Source organism: Hemicordylus capensis, chromosome 4, assembly GCF_027244095.1.
Source record: "Hemicordylus capensis ecotype Gifberg chromosome 4, rHemCap1.1.pri, whole genome shotgun sequence".
NCBI classification, from domain to species: Eukaryota; Metazoa; Chordata; class Lepidosauria; order Squamata; family Cordylidae; genus Hemicordylus; species Hemicordylus capensis.
In genome coordinates, this window is record NC_069660.1 from 86955322 (window position 1) to 86979099 (window position 23778).

At 42.9% G+C, this 23778-nt stretch overlaps 1 protein-coding gene across 1 annotated transcript in view; it reads right to left on the reverse strand.

Annotated features, from left to right (window-relative positions):
• LOC128324387 (phosphatidylinositol 3-kinase regulatory subunit alpha-like) overlaps nucleotides 1-23778 on the reverse strand; it is a 343159-nt gene that overhangs the window by 276230 nt on the left and 43151 nt on the right. Inside the window, exons 7-8 of the mRNA XM_053248910.1 lie at nucleotides 9458-9553; nucleotides 8416-8493 (exon numbers count right to left, since the gene is read on the reverse strand). Of these exons, the coding sequence (XP_053104885.1) occupies nucleotides 8416-8493; nucleotides 9458-9553 (174 nt within the window). The remainder of the gene's footprint in view (nucleotides 1-8415; nucleotides 8494-9457; nucleotides 9554-23778) is intronic.

The window sequence follows — 23778 nt, forward strand, 5'->3', positions numbered from 1 at the left end:
TCTGGAAAAGAGGATTTGCAAAGTGTGGTTAGGTATGCAAACATGAAGGGAGCTGCTTTACACAAACATCTTGCCAAGTGAGGCTCCATCCTGCAATGCAAGTAGCCAGCCATGTGGGTGGCGGTGAACCTAGACTCAAATACTAAACTAGAGCTATAAGAACTTTGCAAGCTGATGCAAAAGAAATGCTGAACCAACACATTTAAAATATCCATAAGCAAAGGAATCAGGGAAGCAAAACTCCTGTGGATAATAGGAAGTTTTCCCATTGGCCTTGCTCCAGCACCAGAGGTGCACCTAGGTAATTTCAGAGACTGGACCTGAAGGCTTTTGGAGCCCCATCACCACCACTGGAAGTTAAGCATCATTTTTTAAAACATAGATTCTTGAAGGCACAAACCACACCACCCAGGGCAGACTAAAGAGGATTTGGGGGCCCTCAGGGGGTGTGGAGGCCCAGGACTTCGGGCCCGAAGTCCAGAGGTAAGAGTGCCTCTGTCCAGCACATTCAAGCAACATAACAGAGGGGTTGCAGTCTGGTCCATTTATAAGATGTGCACAAATTTCTGGCTTGGGAAAGGTAAAAAAAAAAGAAGGAAATCTTGCTTCAGTGCTTGTGCCTGCTTAGCAAAATCAGTCTCTCACTTTAAGAACGGTGGCTGGCTAAAAGGACCATTGTCCCTGGGTTGCCTGGCAGTTCTTACTTTAAATTGCACTCACAGAGGTTACTATGGTATTATACTACACTGTGGGCTAACTTCTGCATCCAAATGGAACCTGAGAGCATCTTATTTAATTGCTTATGTTTGAAAATCGGGCTGCTTATCTCCAAGTGGGGAAAGAGGCATAGTATTTATAAACAACATGCTGATGAAGTCTGTCCTTGTTGTGCCCCCAAGAGGCAGAGATGAATAGGGCTTTCAACCTGCAGCATCCAATCTAATTTTATACCACAGTTTTGCTTTCCAGTCTCTGGAAACCATTACTCACTCATTAAAACTTTCATTTCCTTCAACAAGTTCTATCTGATACTCTGCTAGTTCTTCTATAGCATGCTTTGGTTAGAATGACTCTGAACCATGTCATAGGATGTTGAGCCTTTCATCCCTAGGATGCAAGGTCAGATGCCATCTGCTAGGGTAATGACATGTGAGGTCTCAAGGATCCTTCACTGGTGGGGAAATGTAATATTTGCTACCTGAATATGTTATGCAATCTAGGAAATGGGCATAAATTTTTGTCTTGCTGCTGTTTCTTGTTTCAACTTAGAAAAAAAGCTGCAAAGCTATAGGAATTTTTTGTCAGACTCTGTTGGTGGAAAGGAAAGTTAGACAAAACATATGGAACAGTTAAAGACAAAAGACAAATAATGCATGTTAGAGAGATGGTCTGGTGCAGTAGTCTCTCCTACTCCACCTCTTACACCTCCCTCATTTAAAAAAAAATTTCAGCAGCCATGAGGTTTATGAATGCTCTTTTTACTTAAAAATAGTTAGCCAAGAGTCTCAGAATCTAAAAAGACCACTAGACTGAATGCTAGGAGGACACCATTCTTCAATTTGCTAACACTATTATGAACTTCAACTTTCTCCCTATATCAAGATAAATAGCATCTGAGTACTCACATTAACAGTTCTGTTTATTATTCTCTTTTAAAATATATTTTTTCACGAGTTTCTGCTTACTGATTCAACACATCTCAAACCAGTTACAGTGCAAGGGGTGAAAAAGAGGAGTGAGAAGAGAGGGGATACAAATAGACAATGGCGACAAAGGACAAATTAGGAAGGAATGGAAAATAATGATGCAGATAGTCCCCCTGCTATAGGAATCTATATTGCTCTTTTGAGCAGCAGAGCAGAGGTAAGCAAAATGACTTATGACTCTTCAGAGAACTCTTTTTCTCCTCTCCGGATTCATACAGAGATCAAAACTGTGGCCCCAGGACTCTCTGGGAACCTTCTCCAAACTTTACAGCAAGCAGGGGAAAGGGACTGGCATATTTCAGCAGACTGGGCGGGATGTGGGAACAGACTTGTTGATTAGCCCCTCCTGACTGAACACTCATCTCCTTCAGCAGCAAATGAACACCTTTCTCCCACCAAGAGCTGAACTTGACAACTTGCAAACCATTTGCCTTGACTGTTTGATATTTCATTAAGTTTGCATGGAGATGCATTAGTGATTTTAGAATTATTTATTTGTCTATGTAAAACCACTTTGAGAACTTTGGTTGACAAGCAGTATATAAATATTATAGTAGTAGTAGTAGTAGTAGTAGTAGTAGTAGTATTTCTAATATTTGCGAGTCCCCCAAATTCCAATGCACTGCACCAAACCAGAATTGTACCTGAGAGGCAAGGCAACACACTGGAGACAGATATCTGTAAAATATCTCCAACCACTAGGTAATACTAACCAATTTGGCTTCTATCTACTCTTTACCTAGACAACCATCTAAAATTAATCTCCAGCTTTGCCAATATAAAGATTACCATGCCTCTCCTTCCTTCTGCTCTCTACCTTGCAAGAGACCATGAGGCTCTCCACATGAGCAGTGTGGAGCGCCGAGGAGGGTTTGGTGGGGAGAGTGGGCTTGGCCTGCTCTCCCCGCAAACGATCATTCTGCTAGCCCTGGGTGGCTGGATCGGCCGCCCACATGATAACCGGCTCCGTCACGGAGCCAGTTGGGGCGGTGGGGATCAGGGGCCGTCTGGCCCCTGGAAATCCCAGAATGCCCCATGCAAGTGTGCAGGGCATTCTGAGGAGCCCCCCGTGCCGGGAAGTTGGAGCCTCCCGGTCGGGGGTCTCCTCATGAGTTACCGCGGCTCCCGTTGCAGCACAAGATATTTGGAGGAGCCACGCGGCTCCTGTTGCAGCACAAGACCACTGGAAAGCAGGCTGGGCTCCCTTAGCCCACCTTCCAGCAGTCGTGAGAATAGCCTCCATGCGTTCCAGTTAGTGCTAGAAACTGATCCAAGTACCTGCTAGGCTTTTGTGGTGTTGTTTTTTAAAGGGGCAATAGCCATTTTTGTTTATTTGATCCAGTAATCCTTAGCAAGCTGAAATCTGTCTTGCACCTAGGAAAGGTTAGTCAAAATAAATGTGCATAAAATTTTCTGCACTGCATTTTAAAACTGCTACAAACTTGGAACTTTTCTATCATGCTTGACTTTGTCTCTTCCTTGAACTTCATTCACTTTGCTTTGTAACATCCACCTGACTCAGTATTGGGCCCTGAACTTCTCTGTAACTGCTCCTGGACTCTAGAATGTGTTCCCTATGAATATTAGAGGCTTAAGAGTTTTAGCAGCCTTTAAAAGAGCCCTAAAAAGTTCTCTTTTTAGCCTGGCCTTTAGTGAGTACTGAAATTATTTTAAACTGGTTTTAATTTTGTTTTAATGAGTTCTTTATATTTGTTTTTAATATATTTTTATATTGGTAAACTGCCTAGCGCCATCTGGGTTTGGTGGTATAAAAATCTAACAAACGAACAGACAAACGAACAGACAAACAATAAAGTGTTCTAGCAAACTTTAAAACTTGTTCGCTCAAAACTTTGTGATATTTTTGTTGATCTTATTTTAGCTTTTGGATTGTTTTCTAATTAACCAACACAGCTACCAATGACCTTTGAGTACTTGAGCAAAGAGCACACAAGCAATTGTTGATGAGAAAGAATGGTGTAAGGGAAAGGCTCCTAATTATTTAGGCAACGCACACAGACAGAAAGTGGCATGTAAGGATTCCACCTACACATTTATTTTCTTTTTTCAGAAGATACACTGCCTACCTATACAGGATGCTGTAGCTACTTTTTGCTGGCCAAGTGAAAATATCTGTTACACCATATCTTATCTATGTGTAGCAGGCAACCTTTTCAGAGTTTCCCACGCACATACAAGCTGTTGAGGAGGTGGGGGATTATAGCTCTCTCTCTCCCCCCACCCTTCTCTTTGTTTATGACTGTGTGCCTTGTCTTCAGTGCCTGTAACATCATGCCCTTGGATATGAGCACCTACCACAATGACACACATATAATTATAGGCCACTAGCGTAAAATCTATTCTACCTTCTTTGGCAAGGAAGGTCCAAGGGAATCACACCAACTCCCAGCTGGGGACAGAGGAGATCTCAATAATCACTGTAATCCACATTCCAGGGGGACAGTGAGACATCTTCACTCACAAAAGAACCAAACTGTGTACCATTATCTTGTCCAATGCTGATAATATCAAAAGTTCTGGGGCATTACTGAAAGATATGTAAGTTAAGAAAACTAAAACTGCCCTGGGGTCTTCAGACAAAGGGTAGTATAGAAACATATATAATAAATAAAAGTGGGAAGATTTATTGAAAACCAATATCTCCCTGATGCTTGTGCTCTAATGAACAAACAGATAGCTGTCTTCTTCATGACAGTAAGACCAAACTTTCTCTACAGGGAAAATCTAATGTTCCTTTTTGTTGGCTGATAATGATCCCAGAAACCCAGATTAATAGCAGCACAAAATCAACATTATTTGGAACCCAAACACCATTTCCACTACCTGTTGGGAATCGATACCAGCACACAGTATTCTCCAAGTTCTCCTGTTACAAAAATGAATTCCAATCATGTTTGATCAAGCTCTAACAAGGGACCTGTGCACAACACAACATAGATAGAGGGTACCACTGCTCTAGTGATGAGATATACAATCTTAGGTGGATGCAAGCCTCTGAGAGTCCATATTTTATTCATGAAACGTATACAAGTTGAACAAACATGAGGCCTGGATGTAGATGAAAGGACTTTTGTAACTTGTGGATCCAAATTCAATATTCAGCTCTCTTTAACTAATCTTTCAGTTGAAAACCAACATTGCGCCCAGACCCAAGGAGACACGGACACATGATTCTTTGGTAAAACTGGCCACGTTTAATGAGACATTTGGGCAGCAAGTGGCTGGAATGTCCCCGTGAACGTTCACCCACAATTCAACTTCACTGACTATATTTAGTTTTCTTATTTAATGAGGTCAAAGTTCATTGGATTAATGCAAATTCAATCAATCAATCTTTATTATGGTCACAGACCAGCATATTTAATTCAAGTTGATTTTAATTAGTTTTGTTGCCTTGCATATCAAAGTTGCACAAATTCAGCACAATAGACTCGAACAAATACAACTTCATTAAAGAAACTAACTCAGGGCCAGTTCCAGTGTAACATTTTGCAGCTGGAGCTGTTCCTGTGGTTACATGACTTTGAAGGTATTTGTGAAGTTTGAACTGCTCATTTAAGAAACTTGCTCATAAACAATCCCAAGATCATACACTGTCAAGATTGCATGGATGACTTGTTTGCACAAAGTATTTTCACAAGCATGTAGCCACAAGAATTATTCTAGGATCCATCCCACTGTTGCAAAACATTGTGTTGGGAGTGAACCATAGTGATTTAAACCAGGTTCTTGGTATTCACTTGAGGTCAGAGGCTGACAGCCAGACTATGTTACTTGTGAGTAGTCCATTGGACAAGTTAGGCATGACTACCTTGACCCATTAATTTCAATGGAATTACTCATGACTAATTTAGTCTGGTTGTCAGCCATTGTTGACAACCTCCAATGAATTCTTTAGATTCTCAAATACTTAAAAACCTGATACAAACAGAGCAGACACTAACTGACTTCTGTAGCTACTAGAGGCAATAAAATGCCTAAAATGCTTGTCCACCACTTACGTCCTAGAGCAACAGCTCTGAGGTGCGCAAAAGGGCTGCCCCCTCCTTTTCTATCTACATTACAAACCACAATCGTTTTTCAACCAGTTTAACTGTCTGTCGCCACTTCCTCAATAGAATCATATGAATCATAGTTTGATGAAGGAATTGAGAATATTCTGCTGAGATATTCCTAGCTTATCTCACAAAACTATTGTTTCCAGTATCTCTTGTAAGAAGAAATGACTGTTAAACCACTTTGTAAGTAGTTGTGCCCTTAAAGGTAAAGTTGTGCCATCGAGTCGGTGTCAACTCCTGACAGCCACAGAGCCATGTGGTTTTCTTTGGTAGAATACAGGAGGAGTTTACCATTGCTATGTCCCACACAGAATGAGATGATGCCTTTCAGCATCTTCCTGTATCGCTGCTGCCCAGTGTAGGTGTTTTCCATAGTCTGGGAAACATACCAGTGGGAATTCGATCCAACAACCTCTTGCTCCCTATGCAAGTTACTTCCCTGCTGCACCATTAGGTACCCTTAATGGTTGATTAAGGACACCTTAAGTGGTGCAGCAGGGAAATGCTGGAATAACAAGCAGAAAGTTTCTGGTTCGAATCCCCCTGGTATGTTTCCCAGACTATGGGAAAGCTAGCCAGACTACGGGAAACACCGGGCAGCAGCGATACAGGAAGATGCTGAAAGGCATCTCATACTACACAGGAGGAGGCAATGGTAAACCCTTTCTGTATTCTACCAAAAGAAAACCACAGGGCTTTGTGGGCGCCAGGAGTCGAAACTGACTTGATGGCACAGTTTACTTACTTTAGTTTAATTGTTTAAAGCACTGTCCTTCCAATGGGGAGTCCATATGCCTGGGGTAGAATATTCCCTGACTTGTAAAAGAGAACCCTGCATATGTTAAATTCTGAATCAGGCACTTGTGGAGCTCTGGATCATGTCCCTACTCAAGAAATTCTTGTGGTGGGGAGAGATATCAGGTGTTATACAATCAAGGTACCAGGTTCATCCCTGGCATCTCTTGTTAGATGTATCAGGTTGTATGTGATGAGAAAGACTGTTGTCTGAGATCCTGAAGACCTTTGTCTGAGACCCTGAATGACAGAATGCTGGGCTAGAGGGACCAATGGCCTGACTCATAAGGTAGCTTCACATATTCACCTTTAGTGGTAACCCAAAAGAGCATCCAGCCTTACAAATGTGTGATTTTATAGGACAAATATTTTAGGGTTAAGCCAGTAGCGCTTGCTTGGTTTAAATCCAGGGGCATATATTTGTGTTTCCTCTAAAACAGCAGCTGCTGGCCCTGAGCAATTGGGCTAGAGCATTTCAAGAGGCTGACCTAGCCTGAAAATCTTTGTGCAACCTGGCTGGCAGATGGGAAAATACACCTTGTTTTCTGTGCTTCACTATCCACTTGTATGTGAGAATTGTTTCGCTGCTGCTTCTGTGTGCCTCACTGCAGACAATGAGGTATCTGGGGACTTGGTTTCTTAGTTCTGCTGAGGATGGATGAGCTCATGTTTCTTTATATAGACATCCCGTCAGATTCCTCTCCATAGCAACACGTCCTGGCGTGACAGCCTCTGGGCTTGTGCTGTCAGAGAGCCTGGCTGCCTGAGCTTGACACTGCATCCTCCCCATCATTGCAAACAGCATCCGCTCAAAGGCAACAGAGCAGACAGGAACCAGCTCAGGTAAGAGGGTGGTGGATCAGAATGCAACTCCGAAGCAAGCATCATACAGCCTGTTACATAGGCACCCAAAAATCAGTGTTGGGATGTGCTGGCTGATACCACAGTGTCACCTTGTGGTCAGAGTATTTGAAAGGGTTTCCTTTCATATCTATCAAGAATTCAAATGCTTTACTTCTTTTTACAATGCAACCAGAAAATGTAGCACATGCGGGGGAGAGAAATATTGAAAAGGTTTGAGAAACAGACAATAAAGAACAATGATATATTGTGATAAATCATAATTATACACACACACAAGGTCCCACTCAATGGAGAAACTCTCCCTATGACTCCACAGATAGAAAAGAATTTAATTTCATGCAGTGAGCTTAATAAAAATCTGCTATAGACTAATGTAAAAACACTGTTTCACCACTATGCAGTTTAGATCAACACTATATTTAATCTCTAAAGGATTCATATTCATAGGAGTACCTTATAGCCATAAGGTCAGTGAGGAGAAACCCGTGCACTCTCCTTTTGAACCTAATTGTTTGCATGCTCCCTACCGACTCATTATTAGGACCCTTTCCAGATGGATCAAACTTCCTGGAGATCTCATCTCCAATAAATATATGTGGGGTCGCTTGCTGCAAGGAGACAGCCAAGTTGCTATCTACAACTGGAACTTTTTATTTTGTAAAAGAGGCCTGGATGATTGCTCCAGTACTGGCTTTGTACAGTGGAGAGACTTTATAAGCAACATGGGGAGCAGGGGGTGGGGGGAATTCAACTCAATGTTCCTGAAACAGCAAAGGCAAGTGGGGGGTGTTTGCTTATCCCATCAAATCTGGATCCTCTTATTTAAGTAAAATTGGCTCCATCTCTGGGTGTACAGTGCACACGTGGCACATTTTTCTGGCCTTGCACAGCTATAAATCACTTTAAAGAAGGTTTTCCTAGTTGTCTCTAATGTTCAAAGTATTGCACTGGACCCCAAAGTCATGACTTACCTGTCAGAAGTGTCTGTTTGCGTTGAGGGTCACAACAGAAAGTGGGAGGGGGTCTATACAGTGCTTCATTATCTAGGCCTGTAAATGCAACAGAAATGGACAAAGAATAAATCAGACCCTCTCACCATATAAATATACACTAAGTGAATTTGATGGCTTGACGAAGTTTCCAGTACTGACACCAAGATACAGGAGATGTATTTAAAATGTGTTCTTTATACCTGGATGGTTTCCTCCTTTAACAGCTACATCTCAGTCACAAGCATACTGGTTGTGCTGACAATATAACATAAAATGCTAGACCTCATTAGCTATAAGGTGCACATTGCAGTGAGTGTAAATACATAATAGGGGCAATGACACATGCCAACACCTTATTATGAAGAGTCTACCCAGGGTCATTGGCATCCCTCAATGGATACTAACCAGTTTGTCAGGCTGGGACTAGGGAGAATCAGGTTCAAATCCCCATTCAGCTTGCTTGGTGACCCTGAGCCCAACCATGTATGTCACCCTAAGCTTTTCAGAAAGGAGAATTTGTTGTTGTTGCAATTTCCCACATCATGTGAACCCAGATGTGGGAAAGTACAACCCAGACTTTTCTGCTCATCCTGTGGGCTCTTCCTGCTCTCTCTGCCACTACCCTTTGCATCAGTTGGGATGCAAAGAGATGCAAGATTACATGTATATCCAACCTTACTTCCAAGGTAGCATACACAGGGTTCTCAAGTGGTGTCCAATCCAGGCACTAACCAGACCCAGACCAGCTTAGCTTTAGTAAGGTAAACTGACAGCTGAAGATAATGGTCTTCTCCTCACTACTTGCCTTGCCCTCCCTCCCATACCAGATTTCAGAAACGTTGGAAGGTACATACATCCTTGTTCAGTTCAGTGTACCTGTTTCCCTTTCATTAAATATTGGATATATGTTCTGTATGTTTTAGAAAAATATGGCGTAATTTATATTACACAGTATTCTGCTCAGTGGTTTGGGATATAGAAGACTGAAGGAAACCTAGCACAACAGGACTTGGTTCAATACCTCCTTTTTCTAGAGCTTCAAGAAGTCTCACTACAACCAGTAGTGCTTGTTCTGGGAGATGTAACTGATCAACAAACTCCATCTGTCCAAGTGGTCCTGTTAGGAAGAGACCCAAATAGAGATGATTTAGTTCACAAGTTTCTCATTTCCACAGAATGATAGCTATGATAGTTAAATAGTATAATAATGCATCCTATGAGCACTCATTTGCAGGAGATTCTGATGGTAGCCATCCAGATATACAGCGAAAAGAATGAAAATAGCTGTTGCTATATCCAGCTACCAAATTGCACATTAAAAAGGGGAAACATTTCCCCCCCAAAAGGATATCATTTGAAGACCACTGGTTAATTGCAGGGGGGAAATCCCCAAAAGATTCCCATTAAAGAGAAACCACAGAGACAGAGAGAAATCACATAGCTGAATCCCAGGTGCTGTGTGAATTTAGATGGAGATAGGCATAACAGGAAAGGTGGCTTGAAAGTACCTTCATCATATTCAATACAAACAGACATTTGTCTGTTCAGGATAAGTTCCCCCAAAAATGGTTTTGCAAGTTTTCATCACGGTTCAGTTTGAACCAGGAGAAAACTAGTTGTTGGAGAATGCTTATTGGCTAAGACCCATGAATTACTAACACACACCTTATTCCCAGAACTAAGTTTTCCAGTTGTTTTTAAATGCAGTGTTACTGAAGTTAGCAAAAAGCAGAATTAGGGTAGAATGATCTTCTGGTAATTCAGAAGCTTGTTCCAAAAATTCTGGTAGTCGTAATAAAATCCACCAAACTTTCAGTGAATTATGAGCCATCACTGAGACCATAAAATGTTCCTTCTTGTCATGTGTTCTCATCAATACTCTAACCCTTTTGTGCCGAACCAGATTGTAAAGTCTCCTTTTTGCTATGTAAAGAGTCCTTACAATACTAGATCATCTGTCTTACCAAGACCTATTCAAATGTTTGAACATCTACCTTCTAATTCACTTTGATTTCATTCCAGCTCAAGAGAACACAAGACTCTGGTGTAGTTCTGGGCACTGACCCATCTAAATAACAAACTGTGGTCCTCCCCCCTTTGACACATGCGATTACTTCAGCATACTTTCCCCATCTTCTGGGACTTGCATTGGTTCACAGTTTGTTCAGGAGAACTGTGTTCTGCACAATTCAGAGCAAAAACTGTAGCTATTCCACATTTTCCAGCATGCATCTCAGCCAGTAGGTGGCTGCAAAACCTCAGAAAGCATATTCTAAGAGGCCGTACAAATGAACCTTGGAAGTTATTTCACTTGGCCACTAAACTGGAATTACTGAAATCAGAGCTTGGGCAAGAGTACTTTACATTCTAAACCAAAAGTAGTTCATTTCTGCCGCAGCTTCACACAAAGGCAAATACTCTGTGTGTGCATGCACACACTATTAGGTTTATCACTCAGTAAAGTCTGCAGATTGAAAAAGAGTCATTATACCAATTTTCAAACAGAAAATAAAGTGATTATGAGGGCTGCTAAGTTGCAACCCAAAGATCCACAATGTACTTTTACATTTCCTAATGCACTGGGATATGAGACAGCCACAGATGCTCCCACCCAATTTCACCCCATTCCCATTCTGCAGATGCATATTGGGGCAAAACCCCCCAACTTCACACATGCGCTGATGGGATCTGAGCTGTCAGTGACTGACCAGGAGAGGGATCTTGGGATTGTGGTGGACAGCTCACAGAAAATGTTGACTCAATGTGCAGCAGCTGTGAAAAAGTCAATTCCATGCTAGGGATCATTAGGAAGAGGATTGAAAATGCTAATATTATAATGCCCTTATACAAAACTATGGTGCGGCCACACTTGGAGTACTGCATAGAGTTCTGGTTACCATACCTAAAGAAGGACATTGTAGAACTGGAAAAGGTGCAGAAGAGGGCAACCAGGATGATCAGGGTCCTAGAGCGCCTTCCTTACGAGGCAAGGCTACAACACTTGGGGCTTTTTAGTTTACAAAAAGGACGACTGCTGGGAGACATGATAGAGGTCAATAAAATCATGCATGGTGTGGAGAAAGTGGATAGAGAGAAATTTTTCTCCCTATCGCATAACACTATAACCAGGGGTTATCCTATAAAATTGATTACCAAGAAATTTAGGACCAACAAAAGGAAATACTTTTCACATCATGCATAATAATGGATGTCATCAATATGCTGATGACACCCAAATCTATTTCTCCATGACATCATCATCAGGAAATGGCATAACCCCCCTAAATGCTTGCCTACAGGCAGTGATGGACTGGATGAAGGAGTATAAATTGAAACGGAATTCAAGCAAGATGGAGGTGCTCATGGTAAGGGGTCATACTTTGAGGGACGTGATAGATCTTCCTGTTCTGGACCACCCCCACTAGTTGTCAATGGCTACTAGTCTGAGGCTATAGGTCACCTCCAGCCTCAAGGGCAGGATGCCTCTGAATACCAGTTGCAGGGAAGTATTTCTTTCGTCTTTCCAAGCCTCAGCTCCTGCCTATGGGCTTACCAGCGGCATCTGGTGGGCCACTGTGTGAAACAGGATGCTGGACTAGACAGGCCTTGGGACTGATCCAGCAGGGACGTTCTTATGTTCTAACATACACAACCACTACCATCATCCCTATAGCTCCAAGCGTGCCACACAGCAGTCAGGGGAAGCGTAGAAAACAGGAAGGGATGCAATGAGCAGCAGGAGAAACTAGTCTCCTGTTGCATCAGGGAATGTGTAGGTGTAGTGGGAACCTTTGTGATGCAATCTAACAACCTTTGTGCAATCTGACACCTCTAGATAGCACTGGGTCACTCTAAATTCATACCAGCATATGTTATTGTTGTGATTAACTATATAAGAGAAGCAATCAAGATGCTGTGATACTCTGATCTCAGTCATGAAATTCACAAGCAATTAGAAAAGCAAAAAGAGAAATTTGAAACTAATGTCTAAATAATAATTTCTGCCTTGATAGATTCAATCACCAGTGCAGAGGTGAGGTGAGTGACAAAGCTACGCTGCTGCCGCCACACACAGGCTGCTGGAGGGACTGTTGCCACACCAGGAAGCTGCCTGGAGTAGTGGTCCCACTGGTAAGGCCCTCTGTCTTTCCTTTTAAAGGTGTCGCTCACTTCCACCACCACCCTGGCGCTGCCTAGAACTGTTGGATCGGTTCAAGGTTTGGCCAAACCAGTCCACTGGAATGCGGAGCAGTCTAAATTTGGACCAGAGCATGAACCATGGTCCATGCACATCCCCACTCATGACCTCTTTTTTCTTGTAGAAGCCAGCCACATGCTGACAGCCACAAGTAGCAAGTTCAAATGGGAGAAGATGGTCCAAAGCCATTATAGGTCACAATTAAGATGTATGTCTTAAGAGAGCCAAATAATACTAAATAAATAATAAAATCAAGCATCACACATTGAAACTGAAAATATGTATCATGCCTGCATCACTGGCAAGTATTAGGGGCAATGGAACATATTTATGTGCAAACTGTACATTCTGTCTCTCTGTTTGCCATGCTCATTCTCTCTCTCTCTCTCTCTCTCTCAGACACGCACATAGCAATAGCAATAGCACTTACATTTATATACCGCTTTATAGCCGGAGCTCTCTAAGTGGTTTACGGTGATTTAGCATATTGCCCCCAACATTCTGGGTACTCATTTTACCGACCTCGGAAGGATGGAAGGCTGAGTCAACCTTGAGCCCCTGGTCAGGATTGAACTTGTAACCTTCTGGTTACAGGGCGGCAGTTTTACCACTGCACCACCAGGGGCTCATACGGCAATATTATTTTCCCATTTGTCTAGGCAGGTCCTTGCAGTCGTCTTTCCAAGCCGCTTGGGATCTAGGAGTGGTCTGTTCTAAAGGAAGGGAGAAAAGGAAATATAGAATGACTAAATTTCAGTCTTCAAGAAACTTCTCTTGAGAAATCTCAAGCTGCCAAAATTGGGTCAAGTTTGTTTGTACTCTTTGGTTTTATTGGATCCTTTTGACTACTGAATGGCTGGAGACGCTTCTCTTAACACCTTTGCCAGCAGCAGCTGGGCAAAGAGAGGAGGCTGCCAAAGATGACATGCCTCTGGGATAAAGAGGCAGGAAGGGAGCTCTGACTTGGCAGTCTGCAGCAGGATGCCCTGCTACAGGGGTAAAACCAGCACTGCCCATGAGGCTTGCATCAGTCCAAGGCCTATAAAAGCACCAGTCCTTTCCAAACACACACAAACACACCCATTGGGCCTGGGATTACAACCAAATTTCCTCCAGGGTTCAAATAATAATAATGGGCGCTTGTATTTCAGACATCAAAGATTTGGAAGAGTGTCCTTGCCGCTATGGAAATTTGTTGTAACCCATGCTCAACAGAAGAAGCCTTCTCTCACCTCTACTTCCCAGTGACATTGTCCTCTTTGTTATACCGAAATGTGATTCTCTGGATATTTGCATGCACTTTTCAAGTGAGAGGAAGAGGTTTCTCAACTCTCCCTGTTTCATGCTCCTCCCTGCAAGATCCCTAAGTCTCCAATCCCTAGATTAGGTTAAAAAGAAAAAAAGATTGCAGCTTCGTCAATCACAAGAGCTATGCCCTAACTGTAGGCTTTATTTGCAGTAAGGTACCCAGTAAGACCACTTTGAGGCCATAGTTCAAAGCACCTTGTTATCTGTACCACATGCAACTTTCTGCTTCTCTCTAGGGAAGTTATGGATGGGACTAGGAGGGGAAATAGGTGCCCTCCCACAGGGGCGTAGCTAGGGGAGAGGAGGCCTGTGTTCATCCCTCTCCCTGGTGGCCCCTTGGAGTGAGGGAGATAATGAAGAAAATAGGGAAGGGTGGAGCTGGGGGGCCCTCAGGAGCTGGGGGCCTTGGGTTCTTTGAACCCATCCGCTCAATTATAGCTACACCCCTGCCCTCCCCTTCCCACGCCCAGTACACGTGTGAAAAGTGGTGCAGCAGATTAACAAAGAAGGGGAGTTTCCTGTCTGCCTCCAAATCACACAAAGCAGGCAAGAATGAAGGGTGACTAGGAGTCCATTTCTGGTAGCATACTGACAGAGCAAAAGATGTTCTTTTCTCTCTCTCTCCTGCTAATGTCACATTTTATTTTATTTCATTTGCAATATTCATTCGCCACTTTTCTACTACAAATATCTGAAGTGCTTTAGGATAAAAGGGACAGAGTAAATGTGACATAGGAGTTCCATGATTAAAATTGTCTTTTTCTTTCTTGAAAAGGCAGCTGCAACTTTGACTGGCCCATGGGGGAAGGGGGCCTAACACTTTCTCCCCATCCTGCAGGTTCAAAACTGCTTTAGCACTGAAGCAGAAATAACACAGAGGCACAATGTTTGTGCCCATAAATGTTTTGAGGCAGGGGATTTGTGTCAAAACAGCAGTGTGAGGGGAAAGGATTAGACTTCTCCTTCCCCCCTGCCCCCTGCCCCCATGATAACTGCTAGTTCGGCTAAAAAGGAGAAGAAGAGCTGAATATATGTCTGATACTTGGGTTCATCTGTCAGCTGGGTGGCACAATAGTCTGGTATCATCTGGAAATCTGGCCACCTCGCTGCTTATCCCTACTTCTAGATCATTTATGAACAAGCTAAAGAGCACTGGTCCCAGTACAGATCCCTGGGGGGCCCCACTTCTTACTTCCCTCCATTGTGAAAACTCTCCATTTATACCTAACCTCTGTTTCATGTCTTTCAACCAGTTAGCAATCCACACAAGTACTTGTCCCCTTATCCCATGACCGCTAAGTTTCCTCAGGAGTCTTTGACGGGGAACTTTGTCGAAAGCTTTTTAGAAGTCCAGGTATATTATGTCAACGGGATCACTTTGATCCATACACTTGTTGGCACTCTCAAAGAACCCCCAAAAGTTTGTGAGGCAAGAGTCACCTTTGCAGAAGCCGTGCTGCTTCTCTTCCAGCAGGGCCTGTTCTTTTACGTGCTTTACAATTTTATCCTTGAGGATGCTTTCCATCAATTTGCCTGGAACAGACCTTAAGCTAACCATTCTGTAATTTCCCAGCTTGCCCCTGGATCCCTTTTTGAAAATCGTTGCATTTACTACTTTCCAGTCCTCTGGTACAGAGCCTGATTGTAGGAATAAGTTATATATCCCTTGTCCCCCAATCTTTCCTTGCTCTTAACATTAAAGGGTTATGACTTCAGCCACAAATAGCCAGTAAACAGACCATTAAAGCTGTCATTTCAATCTATCCTAATGTCAATGCAAGTCAAAAGAAATGAACACAGAAGTTGGTCAAGGCATTAAATTAACAAAGATTTTGAATTTTTTAAATTGGCAGTGTGGATGGCATGCTAGTTGATTGTGTAAAGCTGTGATTATTTTAGGTAGAAAAACATAAGGAATACTGTGGAGAATAGAAATATCAACAGCTACTAATCAGCAAGATCACTACATGAATCCCTCTGCTTAAGGTTCCCTGCAACCTCATGTGTGACTGCATGAGTACAAAATCGCAAACTGGTTGAATACTATTGCATATCAGTGCACAACCAACTCTGCACCATTCTATAATTCCACAATAACTTCATGGACATTGCAGATAGCAGACAAACTTCATCATGGGATGGGTGTGATCTGTATCACATGACTATAAGATTTTTATTATTTATTTATTTTATTTAGAATACTTATACAAACTTGTGTCTCTGGGCAGTTTACAAGATCCATGTCAGAACTGAGGCATCCTGTGCTACACCGTGCCTAGTTTTCAAAGTAGAAAATGACATATCATTCTAGCACAGCAGATCAAATGTGCAGGGGTTAGCTGGTTATTTCTTCCTAGCTTAATGATGAGCAAATACATACCCTATTTACAAAATATATCTTAGCTATATTATATTGAGATATAATTCTTCTGTGTTTCCTTAACTGAATGGTAAACCAGAAGTAGAAGTTCTAAGTGAAAGAGTAGAAAAAAATTCAACTTAACTGGCTAGTAGTTGCTGAAGTTGACTTTTTGGAAAGCTATACTATGTTTTCATATTTAATCTCAGGAGAACAGCAGATCGGCTCCTGCAATGATTTTGGTTTTTTTAAACTTAAAAAAAGAATCTACAAGGAAACACATTGTGTAATGCTATGGATACAACATCAGTAAAAGGCAGTTTTATGCAAATATTGATAATCTTCCACATTTCCAAAATAATTGCCAGAACTTGATGTATTCTCTTTAAGGAAAAGCAGCTTCAGAAGGGGGTGATCTGAAGGCAAGGCAGGGATGGATTAATCTTTTTACCACCCACAGGCAGACAAAGATTTGCCGCCCCAGCTTTACATGTCAAGGGTATGTGGGGGAAGGGAAAGTTAAATCTTTTTTCTTCTTACTTTTAAAACTTCTGCTGCAGCGCAGCAAGTACAGTGCCAAGAGCTCTGCGCACCTCCGAAACAATGACAGGTGATGTCAGGCACTGGAGGCGGCAGAGAGAGCGAAAAAGCTCCTCACACGGGCCGCCTTATTTCAAAAAGACACACATCGGCCTGATTTTGGCCCAGCCAGCATGGTGTAGTGGTTAGACTGCTGGACTAGGACCGGGGAGACCCGAGTTCAAATCCCCATTCAGCCATGATACTAGCTGGGTGACTCTGGGCCATCCACTTCTCTCTCAGCCTAACCTACTTCACAGGGTTGTTGTGAGGAGAAAATGCAAGTATGTAGTACACTGCTCTGGGCTCCTTGGTGGAAAAGCGGGATATAAATGTAATAAATAAATAAAAATAGATAAATTTGGGAGGAAGGTGGGTCCATGTGAGGAGCTCTTTCATTGTCTCTGCCACCTCCAGAGCCAGACCTCATCTGTCATGGTTTGGGAGGTGGGCGGAGCTCTCATCACCATCCCACTGTGCTGCTACCGCTGCATCGTGGCAGTTTTACAAGTGAAAAAAATTGTTTCCCTCCCACCCAAGATTTGCCACTCCCCAAGATTTGCCACCGTAATTGCTTCTATTACCTATGCAGTAATCTGCCCCTGAGGCAAGCGATGCTTAGCCCTTCTTTGCCCACTGCTTTTTTGCTATACCTCTCTTCCAAGCTGATTATCCCCCCAAAGGGTTCCCAAATGCAAGTTTGTGAGGGTAAGTAGGCCCAGCCTCAGGGCGGGGCAACCGAGGTGGTAGCCCCGGGCCTCGCATTTGGAGGAACCTCACTGTGCCAGCGAATGGTGGGCAGCCTCGCAGACTGCCCGCATGCTTGGCTTTTGGTGGCAGTGCAGGCAGCGGCTGCTGTAGCTGCCTGCTGCCACCATGTGTGCTTGCCTAGGGGAGGGGGGAAGCAAGCCCCACACCCCCTGCGACTGACGCACCCCGTTTCAGAGCTAATGCCAGCCAGTGGTGCGTATGCAGCGTGGCTGGGACCTGCTCTCCCTGCCAGGGAGAGCATATGCTGCGCTGGCCTGCATTTGCTCTGAAACGGGGTGCATAGCCTCATTTCAGAACGAGGTCACGCCCCCTACTGCATCTGACATCAGACGCTGCTGATGTCAGGCACAGGGGGTGGACCCCTTCACCCCACAAGGGACGGCGCTGAGGGTAAGCATACATCTATAATCCAATAGCATATTGTTGGGGAGGAGAACTGATGCAGAATATTAGTGGGTGGGCAGGGAAAGGGTTAATACACCCCTCTTCACCAGTGCATTCACTCTAAATTCTTAAGCTGCTTTACCCTAATTTAACAAGCTACTGGAATTTTGTTATATGTCTTTTAGGACCTTCAGGGTGTAGAGTGAGCCAGTAAGTTTTCCGGAGATATATGTGCTCCTAAGGAATAATCAAATGGAGCCTGAAAGTAAAATGCATTCTCTTGGTTCTCCCTAAATGGCACCTGCCCAAGAGTATAATTGTATTCAATAAGTAGTTCAAAATGTTCCTCTTCCTAAACAAATGAGCAATAGACAGTTTTTCAGGACAGCAAGAGGTAGGGAACTGCACTGATCACCACAGTGTTCCTGTGTGTCCTATCACTGTTGCAAGCTGGGTTGAAGTAGCTGAGAAAGGATCTCCCCATCTACCTTCCTGTTTCCACTAGAACAATCTACTTATGAGATTTATATACCACTTTTCTTCCAAAAACTAGAACTCAAGGCAGTGTACAATCAAACCAGGCAGTTAAAAACTGCAGTAAAATACAATAACTGAACCAACCATTGGACACTAATAATGCATAACCAACCATAACAGATAATACACATAGCAGACCAAAAGTCCAAGACCAGAAGTATTTTAAGTTAAAAATGCTAGATGGAACAGCAGAGCCTTAACATGTCTGCAAAGGGCAACAAAGTGGAGGGCTGGCAAACCTCAAGAGGCATAGAATTCTAGCATATGGATGCCACCACAGAAAAGGCCCTGATGTGGATCACAGACTCAGACCAAAGACTCCCCTAGAAGATCTCACTGGCTGCTATGATGAGGAAAATTACTCAAAGCAGTCCCATTGAAATTAAAAGGACAAGTTGGGCAATGCCTACCTTGTCCTTTTAATTTCAATGGAACTTTTCAATGGAATGCAATTTTTCTTATGTTAGTGCATTTAGGCCCTCACTATTTCTGGAGATGGAGTCCTATATTTTTAATCATGGATTCTAGTCCTTATGTAACTGAGTTGCTGGCAAAGTCTGTATATAACCCTTGCTAACTGGGCAAAGAGGCACCTTTTGAACATGGTGATTCTCTTTATTTAGCAGGGGGAGAGTAACTGGCCCTATCTAGCCCCAGCACAGTACTTCCAGTTACTGTTGCTGGTGTCTATCTTATGTTTCTCTTTAGACTGTGAGCCCTTTGGGGACAGGGATTCATCTTTCTTATTTTTATTCATCCATCCATCCATCATCTGTGTAAACCACTTTGGAAACTTTTGTTGAAAAGCAGTATTTAAATATTTGTTGTTTGTTTTGTTTATATCCAGCCATTACACCTTGTAATCTTTTTATTTATTTCTGTTTTCATTTTAACCTCTTGGGGTTTCCCCCTCCCCTGTTTTGTTTGAATTATGCTGTAATACTGCAGGTCCACTGACTGTTAATAAAAAATGAAAGAAGATAAATGGTTAATTTTTGACCTCATGGGGCAGGGAAAATGTTAAGAACTTAAGAAGAGCCTTGCCCAATCAGGTCCAAGATCTATCTAGTCCAATACCCTATTTTCCACAGTGGACCACCAGATGCCTCTGGGAAACCCACAACCATGAGACAAAAGGCATGTCCCCTCTCCTTACATTGATCTCCTGCAACTGGAATTGAGAGCAATTCTACCTTTGAACCTGAAGGCAGCCTATAGCTATCAAAACTAATAGCTATTGATAGACTTGTCCTCCATGAATTTGTCTTCTTGAGACAAAACAAAATCACAGCAACCTGTTGGTTTCCAATTACATTATCCAGTTTACTGGGATTGTATGGTAGTAGTTTATCACCAAGGAGGATGTTATTTAAATATGGGTTCCTTGAGTACATCCCGGAGAGCTCTCTGCATTTTCCAAGAGTTACAGAGGAGGCATAACTGGCCATGCATTTTAACAATCTGTTTCCTTTTCCACTGATAATAAAGTAAAATTGTGCCATCGAGTTGGTGTTGACTCCTGGTGACCACAGAGCCATGTGGTTTTCTTTGGTAGAATACAGGAGGGGAGGGGTATAGATAATAGAAAAGGAAAACCTGAATAGGCCTACACTCGATCATGATGCATAAGGAAAGGTGGTGCAGACACCTTGGCATTCTCCACTAAACATAAAAAGAGGCAAAATCACAATAATAACCTTAGACTCGAATATGCTAAGATTGTGATTGCCTCCATGATAGCTGGAAACGCCTTCAAGAAAATATTTCAAGAAAATAAGACCTGTACAATGGGTGAAATTGTCTTGTTATCCTCAAAAGACAGCAGCTTAATTGGAAATTAACTCAAATACTTGTATCACTAGACTGTTTCTTATCAGATAAATCTGAAGTTTACATAGGTCATTGCTATAATACCTTTTATTTACTTTGTAATTTTATAAGGTATTTCGTTTTCCTGCTATGCCTATTGTGACAAACCTGTTGACTACAATGCAATAGTCAGAGGTCTTCATCAGTGGTAGCTTTATCAACTTGGAACAAACCTATCTGTCTGCCAAATATAATTTTCTGGTATAAGTCTCCAGGGAGCTAGCCAGAACTCCTTGTCTCTGGACTACATTCTTCTATTGAACTTTCCTGAAATGTTATCCAAGCCAATTAAAACACAGCCCCAGAACTTTCGCTACAGTTTAATCAAACAGTTCTGTTTAAGTCTAATGTGCTTCTTGAAACAGATGCTTTCAGAGCTCCAGTGGAATTGGAAAACATATGTTTCCAATTCATTAGGAATTATTTTTAGCCCTGCATCTGTCTGAGGGTAATGGGGACAATAAATCCATAAATGTGAAGATAATGCATCCATGAACCCTATTCCCAACTCAACCATTGTTTTTCAGTTCCAGTATAATACCCTGAGATATCCTTTTTTCAAGCAATAATCTGTACACCTGGCTACACATCCAGGGATCTTTCCGTATGCTTTCCCCACAAAAGGAGTAGGTGCGCAGCTTGGGAATATTCCTGGACCCAGGCCTCACCCTGGTATCTCAGGTGGAGGACATAGCCAGGAGTGCTTTCTATCAGCTTCGGCTGGTTCGACAGCTGTGTCCATTCCTTGGAGAGGATGACCTCAAAACAGTGGTGCATCAGCTGGTAACCTCCCGGCTTGACTACTGCAATGCACTCTACGTGGGGCGGCCTTTGTACATAGTCCAGAAACTTCAGTTAGTTCAGAATGCAGCAGCCAGGTTGGTCTCTGGGGCAACCCGGAGAGACCATATTATGCCTGTTTTGAAACAGCTACACTGGCTGCCAATATGTTTCCAGGCAAAATACAAAGTGCTGGTTATTACCTTTAAAGCCCTGAATGGCTTAGGTCCAAGTTATCTAAGAGAGCACCTTCTTTTACATGATCCCCACCGCACCTTAAGATCATCTGACGAAGTCTTTCTCCAGTTGCCACCGGTTCGTCTGGTGGCGACGCAGAGGCGGGCCTTCTCTGTAGCTGCTCCTGGGCTGTGGAATGCATTCCCGGCAGAAATTCGTAATTTGAGATCATTGCCGTCCTTCAGGAGAGCCCTTAAAACCTACCTATTTGGCCTGGCCTTCCAGGGTTTTAAATGATTAACTGTTTTAAATTGTTGCCCTGATTTTCAGGGCTTTTAGCTGTTTTATTGGTTTTATTGTGTTTTAATAGTTTGATTTTAATTGTTAATTTGTTTTAATTGTTTTTATCATGCTGTGAACCGCCCTGAGCCATTTTGGAAGGGCGGTATATAAATCTAATAAAATAAATAAATAAATAAATAAATAAAATTTATATATATCCCGCTCTTCCTCCAAGGAGCCCAAAGCGGTATACTACAAACTTTAGTTTCTCCTCACAACAACCCTGTGAAGTAGATTAGGCTGAGAGAGAAGTGACTGGCCCAGAGTCACCCAGCAAGTATTTGGCTGAATGGGGATTTGAACTCGGGTTTCCCCGGTCCTAGTCCAGCACTCTAACCACTACACCACACTGGCTAGACTTTGGGGCTGAAGTCCAGGACCTCCACAGCCCCTGGGGGCCCCCCCAATCCTCTTTTGTCTGTCCCGGGTGGTATGGTCACCCAGCAGAGCATGATGATGCTTAATTTGCAGGGTGGGGGTGGCCTCGAAAGGCCTTTAGGTCCAGGTTCCAAAATTACCTAGGTGCACCTCTGACAACATGAGACCTATAGTTGCAATCATGAACACAGAGGCTGAAAGTTTAACCTCATCCACACACAGTGTGGACTATTGGAAGTCCTGCCCCCATAATTTGGGATTGAAGATGCTCTAAAACTGAAAGAAAGAAAAGGAGCTCAGTACTTTATAAAAAGCACTGACTGACACCCAGGCTAGCCCTGCATCATCGTGTAAGCAGGGGAAGGGGTGATTTTTTTTTTTTTACTATGTCCCCTTCTTTCTGAAGCCCACTGTGCATCATGAACATATGTCCCTCAACCATTCTTATTATTAGTTCACTTGTTCCAGGTACAAGCCCTCTCTGTAAAAATATGTTCCAGGAATGTTTAATATTATTAACATCCCAGTCCCCTGATCATTATCTTCTTCATGGGATAGCAACTCCATAAACTGTTGGTATTCTCTTTGACTAACTTACAGGAAGGAAGGAAGGAAGGAAGGGAAGGAAGGAAGGTGGCACTTCTGAAACAATGAACAAGAGTCAGTTTACTGCTGTCTAATAATCTTCTCCCTCATTCTGCCTGCATTTGCTCTTTGACAGATGAAGAGAAAAATAATAGAAGCAAATCAAAATGATGTTCAGAGCAGATGCTGTTCGGGAGGTGGGATGGCCCACCTCATAAAGGTTATGTAAACAGCAGAGGAATTAGGGAAGTCAAGTAGAAAGGGGACTCCTGCTGTGTGCGCAGGCAAACCAAAAAACAGCAGACTACAAAAACCTGCTGATAAAGGACAAGACAGATGCGCTTTTACCAGCAGCGGAATGAAGGGAAGTGAGGAATGAGAAACACAGAAGCAGGGTAAGCAGCAGATGGAAAAAGTACACAGTTTGTCTACATATTTTTAGAGCCACTGAACTACCGTCTGGCCAGCACATGTCCTGCTAAAGTGAACATGAGAAATCCATATGTTTATAAGACTGCAAAGAGGAAGAGGAATAAAACACAGCAATTTCCTGTGTGTGTCTGTGTGTGTGTGTGTGTGGGGGGTGTCAATTATAAGAGCACTAGTTTGGGCTCAGTTTGGGCCGTCATAGCTTTGGCAGCAGTTGGGAGACTAATTTTCCTACAGAAAATTAGTATGAATATAACTCATCCAGCATGGTGGAATGTGGAAACTGTGTCAGACATATTCAGCCTTGAGCAAGATACTATGGGTGCAGCTCAACATGCATATTTTTAAGTGGCAGAGCTGCTTTGAACAGCACACCTTTGGTTCATCTGTACAATCTCCTGTCAAGGAGCAAGATCAAGGAAACCAGTTCTGCATGACTGGGGATGCAATGCACTGGGCTGCTAATGCACACAGCTATGCACTCCACTGATTGGCTGCAGCTTCTAACCTCACCTCCTCAGAAGCAGTTTTTCAATTCTTTAAAAAAAACAACTGAGCATGCTTCCAGGACAATTAGAAAGGCGAGAGAGGTAGAAAACTCCTCACCCTCCCAGTGCGGCTGCTGGCACCACCACTCACCTTCCCT